Here is a 16,530-nt window from a genome sequence, read left to right on the forward strand (position 1 = left end):
GTATTAAAATGAAAATCTATATCCCATAAGTTTTTACAATGAAAACCTTCAAACACTGGTACAAGTTTCTTATGGGTCAGTGCACAGGAACACTGATTTAAAATACTTGGGGTTAGAAGGTTCCAACCGCAGTTCAGATAAGCCCAGTAACTGTTAGTCTTTAGCTCCAGGGTAGCTTCTATAAGGACTTAGTACGGTCAACCCCAGGGAAATGCAATACCTCTTTCAGGTCCCTTATAACTCCATTTTTTCCTAAGATCCTATATATTATTATAGGATAAATAATATAAAGGTTTAGGGTCAAGTGATGCAAAACGATCCTGACTTAAAGCATTTACCATTCACGAATGTGGAGGGCTGATACTTTGAACAGAGAAGAGCAGAAATGAAGTATAATGTTTGTTATGACAGTATTAATGAAAGAGTATGACATTGAAATAAGGAGCACCAATAAGTGGCTGAGCCTTTCACTACGAAACAAAACATTTCTCAAACAGAATAAGGTGATGTTTCTCAAACATGGTTGTAAAGTGCAGTTAAGTTTCTGAAAAGAATTCCTGACCCTGTGGTGTGGGATTTAAAGCTGATTCAGATGACATGTTTAAAAAGCTCATTTTTATTTACTGTTAAAGAGAGACTAGGGAGCATGGCCGTGAGATCCAGAAAGGATATTGAGCAAATATCCTTAAAAAGCAGAATTAAGAGATTAAAACTGGAACTACAAGAAACCTACTTTCCATTCTGCAAGTACTTTTATGTCTCTTCTGTTTTCTGCTACTGAAAATCCTATACAAAATCTAAGTTTACTGGCTTTAGATGTTCTGCAGCTCCCACTCCCCAAAATTAAACTGAAGACAGCAAGCTCAACTGTTGCTCTCTAGGTCTTTACTTCTCATGCAGCTTTTTATGCTTTGCTAATGCCAAGTTGCAGCATTTATTTATGTTTTCTTTAGTTAATTCAACTGATGTATCTATATTTCCCTATTTTCTCCTCTCTTCTATTTTTCCTTTTCAGTCTTCAAGAAAAGCAATGCAAAGTCAACAAAAGTATTGATATCTTTATCAAACATTTATTGATATATTTATCAAACATTGATAAATAAATAAACCAACAAACCTTCTGTAATACTGCTTCCTGAGCATGTAGGATGTACATTCCACAGCGTCTGCATAAAGGAGGCATCCACCTGAATACTTCCATTTGACATGGAGAGATGCTGAGATAATGCAACAGTAACAGGAAATAGTGAATTTCATGTTCATTAAAACATTCAGTATATTAATTTCTCAACAAAATATAAACACATTAGTAAAGTAAATATACAAAAATTCTTTCAAGATTAGTAGGCACTTTCTTTCAAAAGGCACTCTTTTCTAAATCTAATGCACAAACTCTAGCTGCAGCTTAGAAATCTTCCACAGTTACAGGAATAAAACCTTCCCAATATAAAGAATGCTGAAGTACACCTCAACATAATGGCATGGAAACAGTCTCGTTCTAGGAGAGAAGAAACCTTTCACTGAAAAGAAAAGGTGCATTACAACAAGGTATTATTTCCTAGGTTAAAAAAACAAACATTCAATTTTATGCAACTCTGATTTTTCCCACTATGTCTCCAAATGCTAAACAAGCAAACAAACGTACCAGGTATCTTTCAGAGGACACGCTGACCAGGATAAGATCATCACCTATTCGAACTTTTTCTCCTTCCGACCTTTGTTTAGAAGCTGGATGTATGGTCCACCAGCATGCCTCACCTAAAGGACAGAGATACTTATCGAGGGTATACAGAACAGACAACTCCCGAGAAATTTAAGGATAATTTATACAACATTGAAATACCATTTCAATGACATTATGTCTTGTAAGACATTATGTCTTGTAAGACATTGACATTATAAAACCACCTCATTCCTCTTTTCAATATATTTGATTTTTTCCATTTTTCTTGAAACGTTTTGTCATCACTGAAGCTGATATTTCTTTTATCGTGTTTTTATAAGCAAGAAATCATTTATAAAACATCGCTCAGTATTGCCCTTCCTTCGAGTCTCTCTGTGCTAGGGGCCTCGGCGTTAGTGAACACTTTTTGCATCTTCTTTTGTGTAATGTTAACATTTAATTCACAATCTTCCATATCATTTGCACTCTAAGCTACATTTATGTTGTAGAATACAGAGTTTTGAAACAAATACTCCACAACTTTACAATATTGTTACACTACAAATACCAGTTCTGGGAGCAGTTCCTTTAGTATTACAGACTATAGCCATGCCTGAGGGTGACAGCCGTAGAACATTTCCTACACATTTTTGATGTCTTTGGCTGGGATACAGTTAATTATCTTCCTAGTAGCTAGTATGGGGCTATGTTTTGGATTTGTGCTGAAAAAGGAGTTGATAGCACAGTTTTAGTTGCTACTGAGCAGTGCTTACATAGGGTCAAGGCATTTTCTGCTTCTCACACCACCCCAACAGTGAAAAAACAGGCTGGGGGTGCACAAGAACCTGGGCGGGGACACAGCAGGAGCAGCTGACCCCAACTGACCAAAGGAATGCGTCATGCCAAATGATGTCACGACAAATGATGCTCAGCATAAAAAGCTGGAGGAAGAAGAAGGAAGAGGGAAGACATTCAGAGTTACGGCATTTTATCTTCCCAAGTAACCATGAGCCCTGTTCTGCTGGAGATGGCTGAAAACCTGCCTACCCACAGAAAGCAGTGAATGAATTCCTTGCTTTGCTTGTGTGCGTGGCTTTTGCTTTACCTCTTAAACTGTCTTTATCTCAACTCACCAGTTTTCTCACTTTTACTGTTTTGATTCTCTCCCCATCCCACCAGGGGAGACTGAGTTGGTGGCTGAGTAGTGCTTAGTTACCAGTTGGGATTAGACCATGATAAGATTAAATAAAAGATACCAGATTACTTTGCACACCACAGCATCTCCCCCCCCAGTTCTGGGAAGATTACCTAATTTTTTACACAATTTCACACCCTTAATGTTTATTTAAGACCTTGAAGAAAAGGAGTCAAATACAGCTTTCTCACTCAGCAATGCAAAGTTGGAGAAAACTAAAGAAAAATCAAAATTGGTAGCATAAGACAATCCATAAAAAACTGTTCAATCAATTAAAAAAAATCATGTAATACCCCTTAAAACAAAATTTGAAGGTTATAAAACTAATTATAAAATGGACAATAAATAAAAGTTACATCCCTAAAAGTAAAAGTTTAAAGTACTAAATCTTTAAAGGAGGATAATTCTAAATATCCAGTAGCTTTTCACTCAATGACTGCTAGGTAAAGAATACTTCCTGCAGCTGAAATGGGGTAAATAGGACGGCTTCATAGGTGGAGTAGTAGGGCAAGGGGGAGTTACATTATGGTTTTCAGTTGATGAGGTTTACAAACATGCAGTAGTTATTAAAATCCTCAGTACAGAAATGGCATTCCTTATATCTTGCTTTTTATATCTTACCTATGTATAAAAAGGCCCTTTTGTATACGTACAGTTAAGAAAATACCAATATGGGACAACTATAGATATACATTATAAAACTTCATGGGCACAAGCAGACACAGGCACAATAACTCTGAAAGAATCTATTTATAAAGATAGATGTAAACTAAACTATTTTCAGAGAGGCAGAATGCATACATATGAACGTGCCTAAAAAAATGGTCTCCATATAAGGCACCAAGCAAAGATATAATCAGGTAACAGTATGCCAGAGATCATCTTCTGTATGGGTACAAACAACTGAAAGACAAATTTCACTCATTCAGAACAGGTCATGTAGCTAACCAGAGTCACCTGGAAAGGAAGTTTCAAAAATCATGGTTCACAGACATTTTAGCGTATTCCTCTTCCATTCTAAATTATTTTCAAAATAATTTAAAAAACAATAGAAAGCACAGGTTGATATTAATTAATACAACTGGCATTTCTTTATTTGAAGCTTCACATTAATGAGGTGTGTACAGGTACATAGATTTGCCCTTGAAGCTCTCTGGGCCTGGAGACTACAGGGTCACCTGTTACTTTCTGATGAGTACTCATAACTTTCAGTAACCATTAACACTATGTATACAGCAGCACATAATCCTATTTATGGCTCTTTGTGGCTGAGTTGCTTTTAAATTTGTTTATCATAGTTCCCAGTGGCATCTCAACTTCGTATGTGATTTCATGGAAGCACTTTATTTTTTTGGTTTTCTGTCAGCAGCACTGTTACTGGCAGTACTCCAGGAAGTCTACCAATTAGATATTAAAGCTTTCTTGTAATTTCTAGTTAGTGTTATTTTTTTTTTCCACTCTGTTCCAATATTACATTTTATGCTTTTACTTTTCTTGAACTTTTTTAGCAATGTGCTCATTACTTTTTTCCTGTTTTCCTGCATTACAAGTGGTATAATTCTTCTGTTGCACTGTTACAGTATATATTGTGAATGCACTGACACATGGCTTTTCTATACTCTATTGAAAGTGCCAAACCATACAAATAAAAAAAAAAATGCATCTTCTGAAAACAGAAATGTGTGACACATTTTCCTTCAAAAATAACTTGCTGTACCTGCTGCATTTTCTCGTAGTCCCACATCAAATGCAAGCTTATCCGTCTGGGATCTTGATGACGTTAAACATGTCAAATACTGCAAAACAGTGAATTTATTGAAAACAAAACCCGACAGTACCCATTAACACACATGCCAAATCTATTACTCCATCTTACTATCAGCCTGTGCTTCATTTTTTTAAATTATTTGAATACGATGTTATTTGTATCTAGCTCTTCCTGACTCTAACACATCAAAACCCTTTTCCACTTCAGCATGTATTTCTCTGTGCAGTTTAGCTCCTACCTTCCAAAGTTCCACACAGTTCATCAGATAGAACAGGAAAGCATCTTACAACACTATAACTATAACATGTTTATAGTGAAAACGTGGCAAACGTACCAAAAAGCAGTAATCAGACTCACAACTCTGGCATATCAAGGGAACTACAATTCGTAAGGTTCATAAACATAAGCAATAGCGTTTAAAGACTAGTGTGGAATCTTCCAGTACAGGAAAAAGGAGGGAAGGTGTTCTATTAACTTCTCATTTCTTCAACCTCCCATTAGGTATAATTACATGGGTCCTAGTAAGTCAAAGATGCAGAACAGTTAAAAATTTCCAGTTGTAAAATGTAATGAAACAAAATTTATATGAGATAGTCTGAAAATATCATATTTGTGGGTGTAGTCTCTGTGAGCCATGGGATGTTAAAAGAAACACCTTATTTTATAAAACAAGATGGGAAAAGTAACAAATATCACAACAAATTTATTCACAACAGCAGAAACTTGCTAATGGAATTATTATTAAAATGGATTCCTTAGGGACACAGAAATAATCTATGGGTAAAGGACACAGTACTAATCCATAGCTAAAGGAGCTTTTCAGCTACATTTCTACATGAAATGGATTGAATAATCTGAACTCAAAATATAAAGACCACTTCCATTGTGCTGAGATACCATAAGCGACTCAAAATTTTTTATCTAGTGCAGAAGAGAAATTAGAAAACACATTCTTCTGAATTTATATATTTTTTTAATTTGATAAGAAGATTGTTATTTGAGTTTCATGTTAGTCATTCTGTGCAAGTGCCCTTTCACTTACCATTTCACTAAACGAATGTCGAAGTAGTATAGCATGGCCATAGAGCAGGGTTCTGTGACCAGCCCCTTGAGCTGCCTATAGAACATGACAGAGAAGATGAGAACTCCACCGCACTGCGTGGACTATGATCAGAATTATGAAACAGAATGAAAAACTACCACAGTTCAAGTAATAAGTGCCAATACGCAAGAAAATTATGCAATGGACACATGCTGGGCAAAAATCATAATAATGAAGTAGCTACAGCAATAGCCAAATATTTGCCAATGGAACAAATCTTGTTCTTGCTCAAAGACTCTTACTGCTACCTGATTTTTATTATAACTAAGTACAATAACAGCATTTTTGTAAAAAAAAATTAAAGATACTACTTACCTTTCTTATAAACTTCTCAGATGCATTAAAAAAAATAATAAAATAAGTATATATATACTCATACACAAACTGAAATCTGAAAGAGGAAAAACGCACCTATTCCCCTTAGTAGTTTAACCACATACTAAGGCTATCTACTTGCTAAGATTAATGTTATCTTAACCATTTATGAGATTCATTAAAGCAACTGCATCCATAATTTCAACTGAGCACACTTAATTTCAAATATGGACATTTATATCAAGATTGGGGAGAGGCAAAACTGAATTTTCTATATGCTTCCTTTAAAGAATTTAAGCTACATCTTTTGAGCTCCTTTTGGTGACCAGAAGAATAATAGATTCTGAGGAAAGAATCTTAACAACAAAATTACCTATGGAACAACAGATAACAAGGTTTACAGGTTTTAAAATTTGTCTCTCAACCTTTTTCTGCATCTACCATAATTTTTCCTACTCATTATAAATAATAAGTCTATTCAAACTTAAATAAATAATACAACCAAGATATTCAATTCTTGATTTATTGTGGTGCTTCACATTGAAACTAAGATTATTAATTTTTTTAGATCCACGATCTCAGATTGTATAAATCAATTTTTTAGGAAAGCAATTTCCAAATTTTGCAGAATTAAATATATCCTCATTAATTTTAATACTAATTGTACTACTGTGGACAACACTGTACTTCATTTTTTTCTCTCACTCTAGATCATAGCATTTGTACCTGGTAGGTCTTGAGTAATAGAGTCTGGAGTATCGTGTCCAGTTCTGGAATCCCCAGCATAAGAAGGATATAGAACTGTTGGAACAGGTCCAGAGGAGGACTACAAAGATGCTCAGAGGGCTGGAGCACCTCACATAAGAGGACAGGCTGAGAGAGTTGGGCTTGTTCAGCCTTGAGAAGAGAAGGCTCCAAGGAGATCTTATAGCCACCTTCCAGAACCTGAAGGGGACCCACAAGAACACTAGGGAGCAACTTTTTACGAGGGCATGCAGTGATAGGACGAAAGGGTAATGGTTTTCAGTTGGAAGGGGGAAGATTTAAATTAGACATTAGGAAGAAATTCTTCCCGATGAGGATGGTGAGACACTGACACATGTTGCCCAGGGAAGTTGTGGATGCCCCATCCCTGGAAGTGTTCAAGGCCAGGTTGAATGAGTCCTTGAGCAGCCCATGGCACTAGTGGGAGGTGTCCCTGCCCATGGCAGGGGGGATTGGAATGGGTGATCTTTAAGATCCCTTTAAACCATTCTATAATTTTATGATTAATAACAAAAGGTCTAATACCAAGATCCTGTTAACAAGTTAGAAAAATGTTGATTTAAGAATATCTAACTTCTCAGATTTGAATACCTATGAATCAAATAGCAGCGTGTAGTCAGAAAACATTGACTGAAATACTGAACTCTTTCTGAATACTATAGCACACACCACACCTCCATGCAATGTAAACAACAAAGATCACTATCAAAATGACAAATTAATATGGAATCAAAACAATGAGTGATCACAAGACATCTTCACTTTTCAAGCTGACGTATTTTTAAAACAGAATCCATATTTGTTATTTCACTATCATGTTTCTGTCTTTATTTCTAAGATACAAAAAAGAAAATGCTTAATGTATTTTGATTGGCAAATTATATTAATAATTGTTTATTATGGTAAAGGCCAAAACTTGCATACACAAATTTTCTAGTTGTGTCATTTAGTCTATCCACTATTTAGATGCTTTCCCAGTTTGGTACAAGAGAGTTAATTCCTGACAGACAATCAAGAATTTCTCAATATACAGAATTACTCTATTTTGCTATTTATTCTGATGTATCACTTTCTACCATAGTTTAATTTTAATAGTGTACTATGAAAGAAATTTTTAAAACAGTAAATAAATTAATAAAATCATTGCTTTCATGACTTTGGAACAACAAACTGAAGGAGGCCTACTGGACTTCTATCGCTGAAATTTTGAGGATTAAATGTATGAATCTGTAACAATTCTCTCACCATATAAGAAAACTTCTTATTAGAAATTACTTTATTCCACCATGCACACCGTGCAAACAGTGTTCAGAATGTATACAATACCTTAGGCCACAGAATCCTGGAATTATTAAGGTTGGAAAAGACCTCAAAGATCATCCAGCCCAAAAATACATGCCTACTAAACTATGTCCCAAAGTGCTACATGTACATGTTTTAACACTCTCAGGATTGGCGACTCCACCACTTCCCTGGGCAGCCTCTTTCAATGCTACACTACCCTTTCAGTAAAGTAAGTTTTCCTAATAGCCAATTAAAACCTTCCCAGATGCAACTTCCTATCGTCCTATCACTTGTTCCTTGGGAGAAGAAATCGGCATCCACATTGCTACAGCTTACTTTCAGGCAGTTGTAGAGAGAGATAAGGTCTCCCCTCAGCCTCCTCTTCTCCAAGTTAAACAACACCAACCACTCCTCATCAGACTTGCACTCCAGACCCTTCAGACTCCACAGAAAAGGTGTTCCATCCTTCTGATCATTTTTGTGGCTCTCCTCTGGACCCACTCCAACAGGTCCATGTCTTTCCTGTGCTGAGGGTTCCAGAGGTGGACTCAGTACTCCAAGTCGAGTCTCATCAGAGCAGAGCAGAGGGACAGAATCACCTCCCTTGACCTGCTGGCCACACTTCTTTTGATGTAGCACAGGATTTGGTTGACCTTCTGGGCTGCAAGTGAACCTTGCCAGCTTTTAATCCACCGGTACCCCAAAGTCCTTTTTACACAGGGCTGCTCTCAATCCCTTCATCCTCCAGCCTGTATTGATACCAGAGCCAGCACTTTGCACTTGGCCTTGTTGAACCTCATGATGCTCACACAGGCCCACTTCTCAAACTGTCTATGCCCTTCTCGATGCCATGCCATCCCTCAGCTTGGTATTGTCTGCAAACCTGCTGAGGTTGCACTCAATCCCACTGTCTATGTCACTGATGAAGATATTAAACAGTACTAGTTACTACACGGACCCTTGAGGGACAACATATACATCTTCTAATTGAACTGATATGATTTCCATACATAAAACACAACAGAAACAAGCTTACAGAGAAAACCAAAGAAGAATATTATTTAATAGAATAAAACTTAGGTACGGAAGATGGTATCATAAAATTGTGAAAACATAAAACAGCAAAGTCTCACTCTTTCTTGTCGATCCTTCTTAAATAGTAACCTTCTCATCATTTTTTAAAATTTAAAGTCTACAGTCATGCTATACCGATAAAACCAAGACATTCAGACATTCATTTTTCCTTCTATTTAATGTAGCAGAGTCTTAAGTCTATGTAATTACAATAAAAGAATAATACAGCTCAAAGAAAATATGAGCTTTCTGGTCCTACGGAAAATAAAAATGAAAACTGACACACTATCTAGCTCTGCAGATTATTTACATCTAATTACTTGCCATTTAGTCTCATATAAACAGTAAAGTCATAGAATTTTATTATGCTCTGTTTCTAAGAGTATAAAAGTTAAATTAAATTCAGCTCAGCTGAACTTGGAGAGTTAGTGTCAAAGCACCAAATAAAAGTCTTCCACCCAGGCTTTTGGACTACACTGGGAAATCAATTAAAGCACAGTATAATAGAAGATAATAGCAAGCTGATGCGATTAGGCAGCAAAAATCGGAGTGGTATAATAAACATCAGTGTACTGAGGTTGCCCACATCAAATTCAAGAGTTTACTCAGCCTTAAGAGACATACATGTGACTAATACCAATTTTAACTCTGACAGTGAAATGCATAAGATTTTTATTTACATATATTTTGTGGTTATCAAGTGCCAGAAAGCAATTATGGAACCTGTTCTAACAAATAAACATTGTAAAGTCTTATTTAATATTAATTTGTTAATAACAATTCACTCCATGCATTAAGAAGTGGCATTTCCATTTATTTATTTTGTTTTCAGATTTCAGTTATTCACTAAATAGAAGAAAACAATAAGGATGATGTCACATTTTATTTTAAATTCCCAAAACTTCTACACAGGAATTAAACAGGACAGTAACCAACTGAGCAGAGACCACAGGTCAATTTCATTTGCTCTAAGAGAAACACAAGATCTACCTGAGTGTATAGGAATAGACAATTTAACTATTTTAACTACTTACAAGTGATTCACAGGTGTGACAGCAAATGTAACTTCTAAAACCTGCAGAAGTAGTAGTGTGTAGATGAGATGTAAATCTGTCTTGTCTCAACAACTTGCAATGAGGTTCATCTGATCATTGAAAAATGATCCATAATGATGCAAATAATTGAAAATACAGGAAAATCTATGTCTGGGCTTAGGATTAGGCTTAATTTATACTTATAACATCATTACCTTTTGCCAAACAAATAGCTTAGGACTTCTATTAGAAATAACTTTGTCAATAAAAATAATGTATAAGGAAGCGCATGGGGAAGAAGGGTTGGGAGCCTGGTCACTCCAGTGTGGAAGTCCTCTTTTAGTCACTCTAAGATTTTAAGTGATAATTCAATTCAAACTTTACGAATATGAAATGCAGGCATAGTTACAAAATTTCACTTTACTGCAAAGACATTTTACACTGTACCGTAGGCATTCCAGTAGGTATGCCTGTGCTAATATACTAAAAGATAAAAAAACCTGAAGAAGATAATTTTGAAATACCTTGTACTGTCTGACAGTTCTTGCTGTTACAACAGAAAAAATAACTTAAATTTATACTGAAGCAGTTTAGTAACACCACTACATTGTATTTTTATATCTGAATTAAAATAGGTTTGTCGCTTTCTTCATTAATAGGACTTATTTTTTAGCTATGAATTTCATGTGAGGAAAAATCAAATTAAATCCAAATATCTGAAATGCTTTCTTAGCATTTTCTTAGTGAAATGAGATAAAATATTTACATGAAGAGAAAGTTATTTTGCTTTCCCCATTAAAAAATAGCACTATAATACAATAACGCTTTTATGGCAACAATTTCTGTTTTGGACAAAACCCATCTCATATACTCTCCTCAGGTTCATAAAAGCCAGACTTAGTCCAACGGTTCTCTCATTCCTTTTTCAGTATCCAGTTATGGACTGATAGTAACAAATAACCTCTGAAGATGATATTTCTGGTTTCTGTAACTGTTTCAAAAGACTAACCTGCTCCTCAGTGGTAAAGAGAAATGCATATGATTATAGAAGTGGAGCAATAACATCCAAGGAAAACAGGAAAACTGAAGATCTGCTATGACATGAGGCCACTCTCCTAAAAAATCCTCGGGCAAGGAAAGAAATAAGAACAATCCATATTCAGATATTTACTATTCTTTTATGTCAATTCACTTACCCCTTCACTAGCATTCTCCGCTGTGTTGGCCAGCATTTCTTGAAGGGCTCTGACAGATAGGGACTGTTCAAGGACAAAATTACAGATGCAAAGATCTGGAGGAACATACTGTAAAAATAAATTGAACCATGTAAGGACAGATCAGCAAAGCAGGCAAAGCAGGACAAAAAGTGTGTTTGAACACACATGTAGGTTAATTGTAAAATCCATACTTAATGTTAACTGATTTGTTGCTGAGATACATGCTATTACCCTGTATGAAAATAATAGAAAACCATTCCTCATAACTTGACAGAGCAATAACTTTACTTTCCCTGGAGCTGTATTCCTTATAGTAAAATGAAACATCTTCAGGTTCAAAAGCGAAAAGATTTACTTTATGTATTATTACTTTCCCTTCTTTTGGTATTACACCATGAACATTGTATTTGTTCTCTAACATCATAAACAAACCAGAAGAGAAGTTGTATGATCTTACTTGATCTATAAGGTTGATGCTCTGAACATATTTACAGCTTTTACTAAGTGACAAAGATTCAGAATCTTATGATGTAATAGGAACTATTTTAGGAGACCTCATTGTTGAATCAATATATCTGATGGTTTTGAAACACGAACCTCACATTTTCTTCAAGAATAGTACACTTTTTTTTCCAATTTATTGGTACAGATGTGTCTAAGGAAAGAGTCTCACAGAGAATCAAAGTATATAAGTATGTGACAGGAAAGTACAAAGCAGACAAAGGCAGACTCTAAGCAGTGGTACTCAGTGATAAGGACAAGAGGAAATTGACACAAATTGAAACAGAGGAAATTGTGTTTAAGTATGAGAAGAAAAAATCTTTTTTTTTCACTGTATGGTAAACACTGAAACAAGTTGCCCAAAGGTTGTGGAGCCTCTATTCTTGGAGATATTCAAACTCTGACAATCAGAGCAATCCGCTCTGGTCAAACCTGATCTGAGCAGAGAGGTTAAACTTGATGATCTCCACAAATCCTTTCCAACCTCAATGATTCAATATTCTGTGATTTATGATATAGATGATGGCTATGAATAAGCTTTAAAGTGGATATTCAGTCCTTTTTCTTTCTTTAAATCAGTGTGACAGGAGGGAATAAAATTATTGGTAATCCCAAGTTTTAAGGTGGTGAAAAGGGAAAAGATATAATTAGGACATTTCAAAACTTGCCAAAGGAAATCTTTATAGCAAGCCATTGAACTATAGCCTTGGAATTCCCCCTCTTTGATCTCCACTATAGACTCCCACTTTTGTGTTAGAGTGTGTTTTCTAATAAATTTTGGGAAAGACTTTTAGGCCAAAGACTTGAAATTAAAATTGAATGCATTACATATATAGAATTGTTACACATATTATTGAGGTAAAGTGAACTTTTCCTTCTTTCTTACATGCCTAAATAATTGTAAATAGTAGGTAGTTTATAATTTCATTAACTCCGACAGGAACAACTTAAACTACAATATTTGTCATACATATGTGTGTGTGTATATGTAACATCTATACGCACACACACGTGCACACAGATTGTAACTGGAAGTTTACTGTTTAATAGATTGCATTCATCTATGCAATATTAAGTAGTCTCTACTTCTCCATGAACCAGACAGGTAAACAAAACCTGTGAGTAATACTTCACTCATTACTTTACTGCCTTTAACTGCACCTAGCAGAAAAATAAGCCACATCATTTTTAAAGGAAAAACAAAAACAAACAAACAAAAAAAACACTAGACAAGAAGCCCAAACAAAATAAAACCCAGATATTTTTCTTTTGTCTTCCTATGACAGCTTTCAGATTATACAGTACCTATTTTATTAAGATATTTTGAGTGTGTATTAAACCACACAGTCCTTTATGTACATTTGAATTATTAAAAAAAAACCCAACAAAACATCAACTTTTATAATATCTTTGTTTTCAACATGGAACTTAAATACAGAAATTAAACTGGATTTTAATCTGGGAAAAAATAATGTGTCTGGTAATATAGTTTCAAACAACATCACACTACCCGTGGAACTTAAAACTGCTCCAAACTGAATATAGCATAATCAGTGTGATCCAACATCTACCAGTTCAACAAAAGGACTTTCATCTCTTTCATTGTCCACTGGTGTTTTGACACATAGGCTGCACTTTGATTTGAAAATTGTTGCAGTCCTTACTTTAGTGTTGCATTAATGAAAAACACACTTTAAACCAATGTCCTGCTAATCACAGTTTGTGTAAAATGTACATCTTAGGTTAATGCAACTAATATTCTGCTTATAATCTTTTTTCATAGCCAGTGGATCATTGAGCTTTATTTAAGAATACTGACACAGAGAGCTATGAAATTAATAATTTTTCCACCCATGGCTTAGAGTAGATAACGCTTCATTCAAACTTGCAGCATTCTACAGTAAGGTAACGCATGCTATTACAGACCCTATTTCTGTGGGCTGGACGACAACAAATCCTTTTTTTAATTCAATTTGCCTGAGAAATACCACTGAAAGTTAAGTTATGTGGATGCTACATGACCATTTAATTAGCAAGTCTGTCAAGGCTCATCTGTTTTCTGGTCTTTTGTCAAATGATAACGCTTTATAAGCATGATATTCAACAAAATCTCTGTGATAGATCATTTCATACTCTTAAAACATATAGAGCTAAAAAAAGTTTAATAAAATCTAGACCATCTGCTAACCCATGCTTTTTTTCCTCCAACTCTCAGCAATGTTTTACTGTAAAGGAATCCCATGAAAAAAAAAAGCTTCAATGAAGGATGTTCAGTGAAACATGAATACTGAAAATGTGGGAGGTACACATAGAAGATGAGGAAATATTCATGTCAGGAATCTTTACACTGCAATGAAAACCAGAATCTGTTCATGTACTAAGATAAGGTTTTAGAAATCTGTAAAGTAGCAATACGCATCAGTATTTATCCCCCTTCTGGCTATGGGAAGTTGAAAAGAATGTACAGAAATAAGAATCATCAATAAATGATAAAATTCAAGTGAAGAATATAGTATTTTATTTTACAAGCACTTAAAGATATCCTGAGCAATTATTACTGCAAGTAAATTTGTGCAGCAGAATAAGGAGACTCATAAGATACACCATAAAAGAAAGAAGAAATTTGGAATAAAGCGTTGCTCTAAGTCAGTGAGAGTTTTTGGGAGTTCTTCCAGCCCTTCTTTGCACAGTCTTGTCTGTACATACAGGAAAATAAACAAAAAGACAAATATAATATAGGAAACTCACACAAGTTTGCAAAGTAAATCTGAAGAAACAATTGACGGCTCTACCCTGACAGCTGCTCTTTTAATTAGAAGAAGCGTTTATTTCTGAGATTATTTCCAAACAGGTCTCTCATGGAGATTCGCCAGTTTTCCATCAACACACTCGTAACACTAAATATACCTCATTTTCTCAATGAGTACAATATAAGTAAAACTAGATACTGAACTGGAAATGTTCAATTGATTTGCAGAAAACCTGAGTATTAAAATTTCTCTATTTCTTGATAGAAATGAATCGAAGTCCAGGTCAAATTACTTTATTTTCATCTAAATTGATTTTTGCAGGAAAAACAAAAATAATAAAAAGAAAAGTAAGGTATATCAAGAGGTCAAAGCTGATAGGAGAGGTGACATGAAGAATCAGATACAAGCTACGTAGTAGTTACGGAGGAAAAACACAGGCAGTTATAGAAAAAGCGGAACCCTATAGCAATGAAAATGAGCCACACTTTGTAATAAATAAAAAAAATAAATAATCAATCAGTTTGTAGGATTTCCCTCTCAAACAAAACAGAAAGTACAGAAGTAAACAGCAAGTCACCACTTTCACAAACTTCCGATTGACCATAGATACACTTATCTGCCTTAGTTTTCCATTTAAAAGGGAGACACAGGACCAATTTTTACTTCTTTTATGTACACAGTGATTTACTAATAAATTACAGTATTTTCACGATTTGGTATTATTTATTACTGTTGTAAAAGTATGTGCATATCTAATAATCTATGGTAGTGAAGGAGAGCTACCCTACCCTAAGCCAGTCAGCAACACACACCTGTGTGGCTTTCAGTCATAGTTTCTTAGAACAGACAGCAAAATGCAGCAAGACAGAAAAATAAGGCCATAAGAATAACCACTGGTGAGGCCACACGTGGAGTACTGTGCCCAGTTCTGGGGTCTCCAGTACAAAAGCAGCACGAAGCTACTGAAAAGTCCAACAAAGGGCCACTGACATGATTAAGGGACTAAGTAATCTCTCATATGAGGAAGAGATGAGATGATGATCAACGTGTATAAATACCTGAAGTAAGAGTGCAAAGAGGATGGAGCCAGGCTCTTCTCAGTGGTGTCCAGTGACAGGACAAGAGGCAATGGTCACACACTGAAACACAGGAGGGTTCATCTGAACAAAAGGAAAAACTTTTTCAGTGTAAGGGTGACTGAGCACTGGCACAGGTTGCCCAGAGAAGTTGTGGTCTCCTTCCTTGGAGATATTCAAAAGTCATGTGGACCTGGTCCCGGGCAAACTTCTTCTAGGTGGCCCTGCTTGAGCAGAGTTGTTGAGCAAGGTGACCTCCAGAGGTTCATTCTAACCTCAGCCATGCTGTGATTCTGTGAAGAGGAAACTCCAATGAAGTTTTGAATACCAGGCTTCTTCATACAGCCCTAAGGTGGATAATAGATTGTCTCAATGCACGCAGTTAATGATTGGTGAGACATTCTTAGAAGCACATTCTGATGAAGGAAGCTTCTTAGCAAAAGATTTCAAAGTATTTTCTACACCTGTGCTAGATTTGGCTGAGATCATTTTCTTCCTAGTAGGAAGTACGGGGCTATGTTTTGGATTTGTGCTGAAAAGTGTTGATAACACAGGGGTTTTTAGTCGCTGCTGAGCAGCGCTTACCTAGAGTCAAGGCATTTTCTGCTTCTCACACAACCCCAACAGTGAACAGGCTGGGGGTGCAAAAGAATCTGGGAGGGGACACAGTAGGAGCAGCTGACCCCAACTGACCAAAGGAATATTTCATGCCAAATTATGTCATGCTCTGTATAAAAAGCTGGAGGAAGAAGAAGGAAGGTGGAAGATGTTCAAAGTTATGGCATT

General features: G+C 35.6%; 1 protein-coding gene across 5 annotated transcripts in view; it reads right to left on the reverse strand.

The window, feature by feature from the left end:
• Nucleotides 1-16,530, reverse strand: part of RYR3 (ryanodine receptor 3) — a 220,382-nt gene that overhangs the window by 157,958 nt on the left and 45,894 nt on the right. For all 5 annotated transcript variants that reach the window (XM_054069060.1, XM_054069058.1, XM_054069057.1 and 2 more), the window contains exons 3-7: nt 11,397-11,504; nt 5,669-5,743; nt 4,576-4,654; nt 1,646-1,758; nt 1,118-1,217 (exon numbers count right to left, since the gene is read on the reverse strand). In XM_054069060.1, the coding sequence (XP_053925035.1) occupies nt 1,118-1,217; nt 1,646-1,758; nt 4,576-4,654; nt 5,669-5,743; nt 11,397-11,504 (475 nt within the window). The remainder of the gene's footprint in view (nt 1-1,117; nt 1,218-1,645; nt 1,759-4,575; nt 4,655-5,668; nt 5,744-11,396; nt 11,505-16,530) is intronic.

Source organism: Cuculus canorus, chromosome 5, assembly GCF_017976375.1.
Source record: "Cuculus canorus isolate bCucCan1 chromosome 5, bCucCan1.pri, whole genome shotgun sequence".
Lineage (NCBI taxonomy): Eukaryota > Metazoa > Chordata > Aves > Cuculiformes > Cuculidae > Cuculus > Cuculus canorus.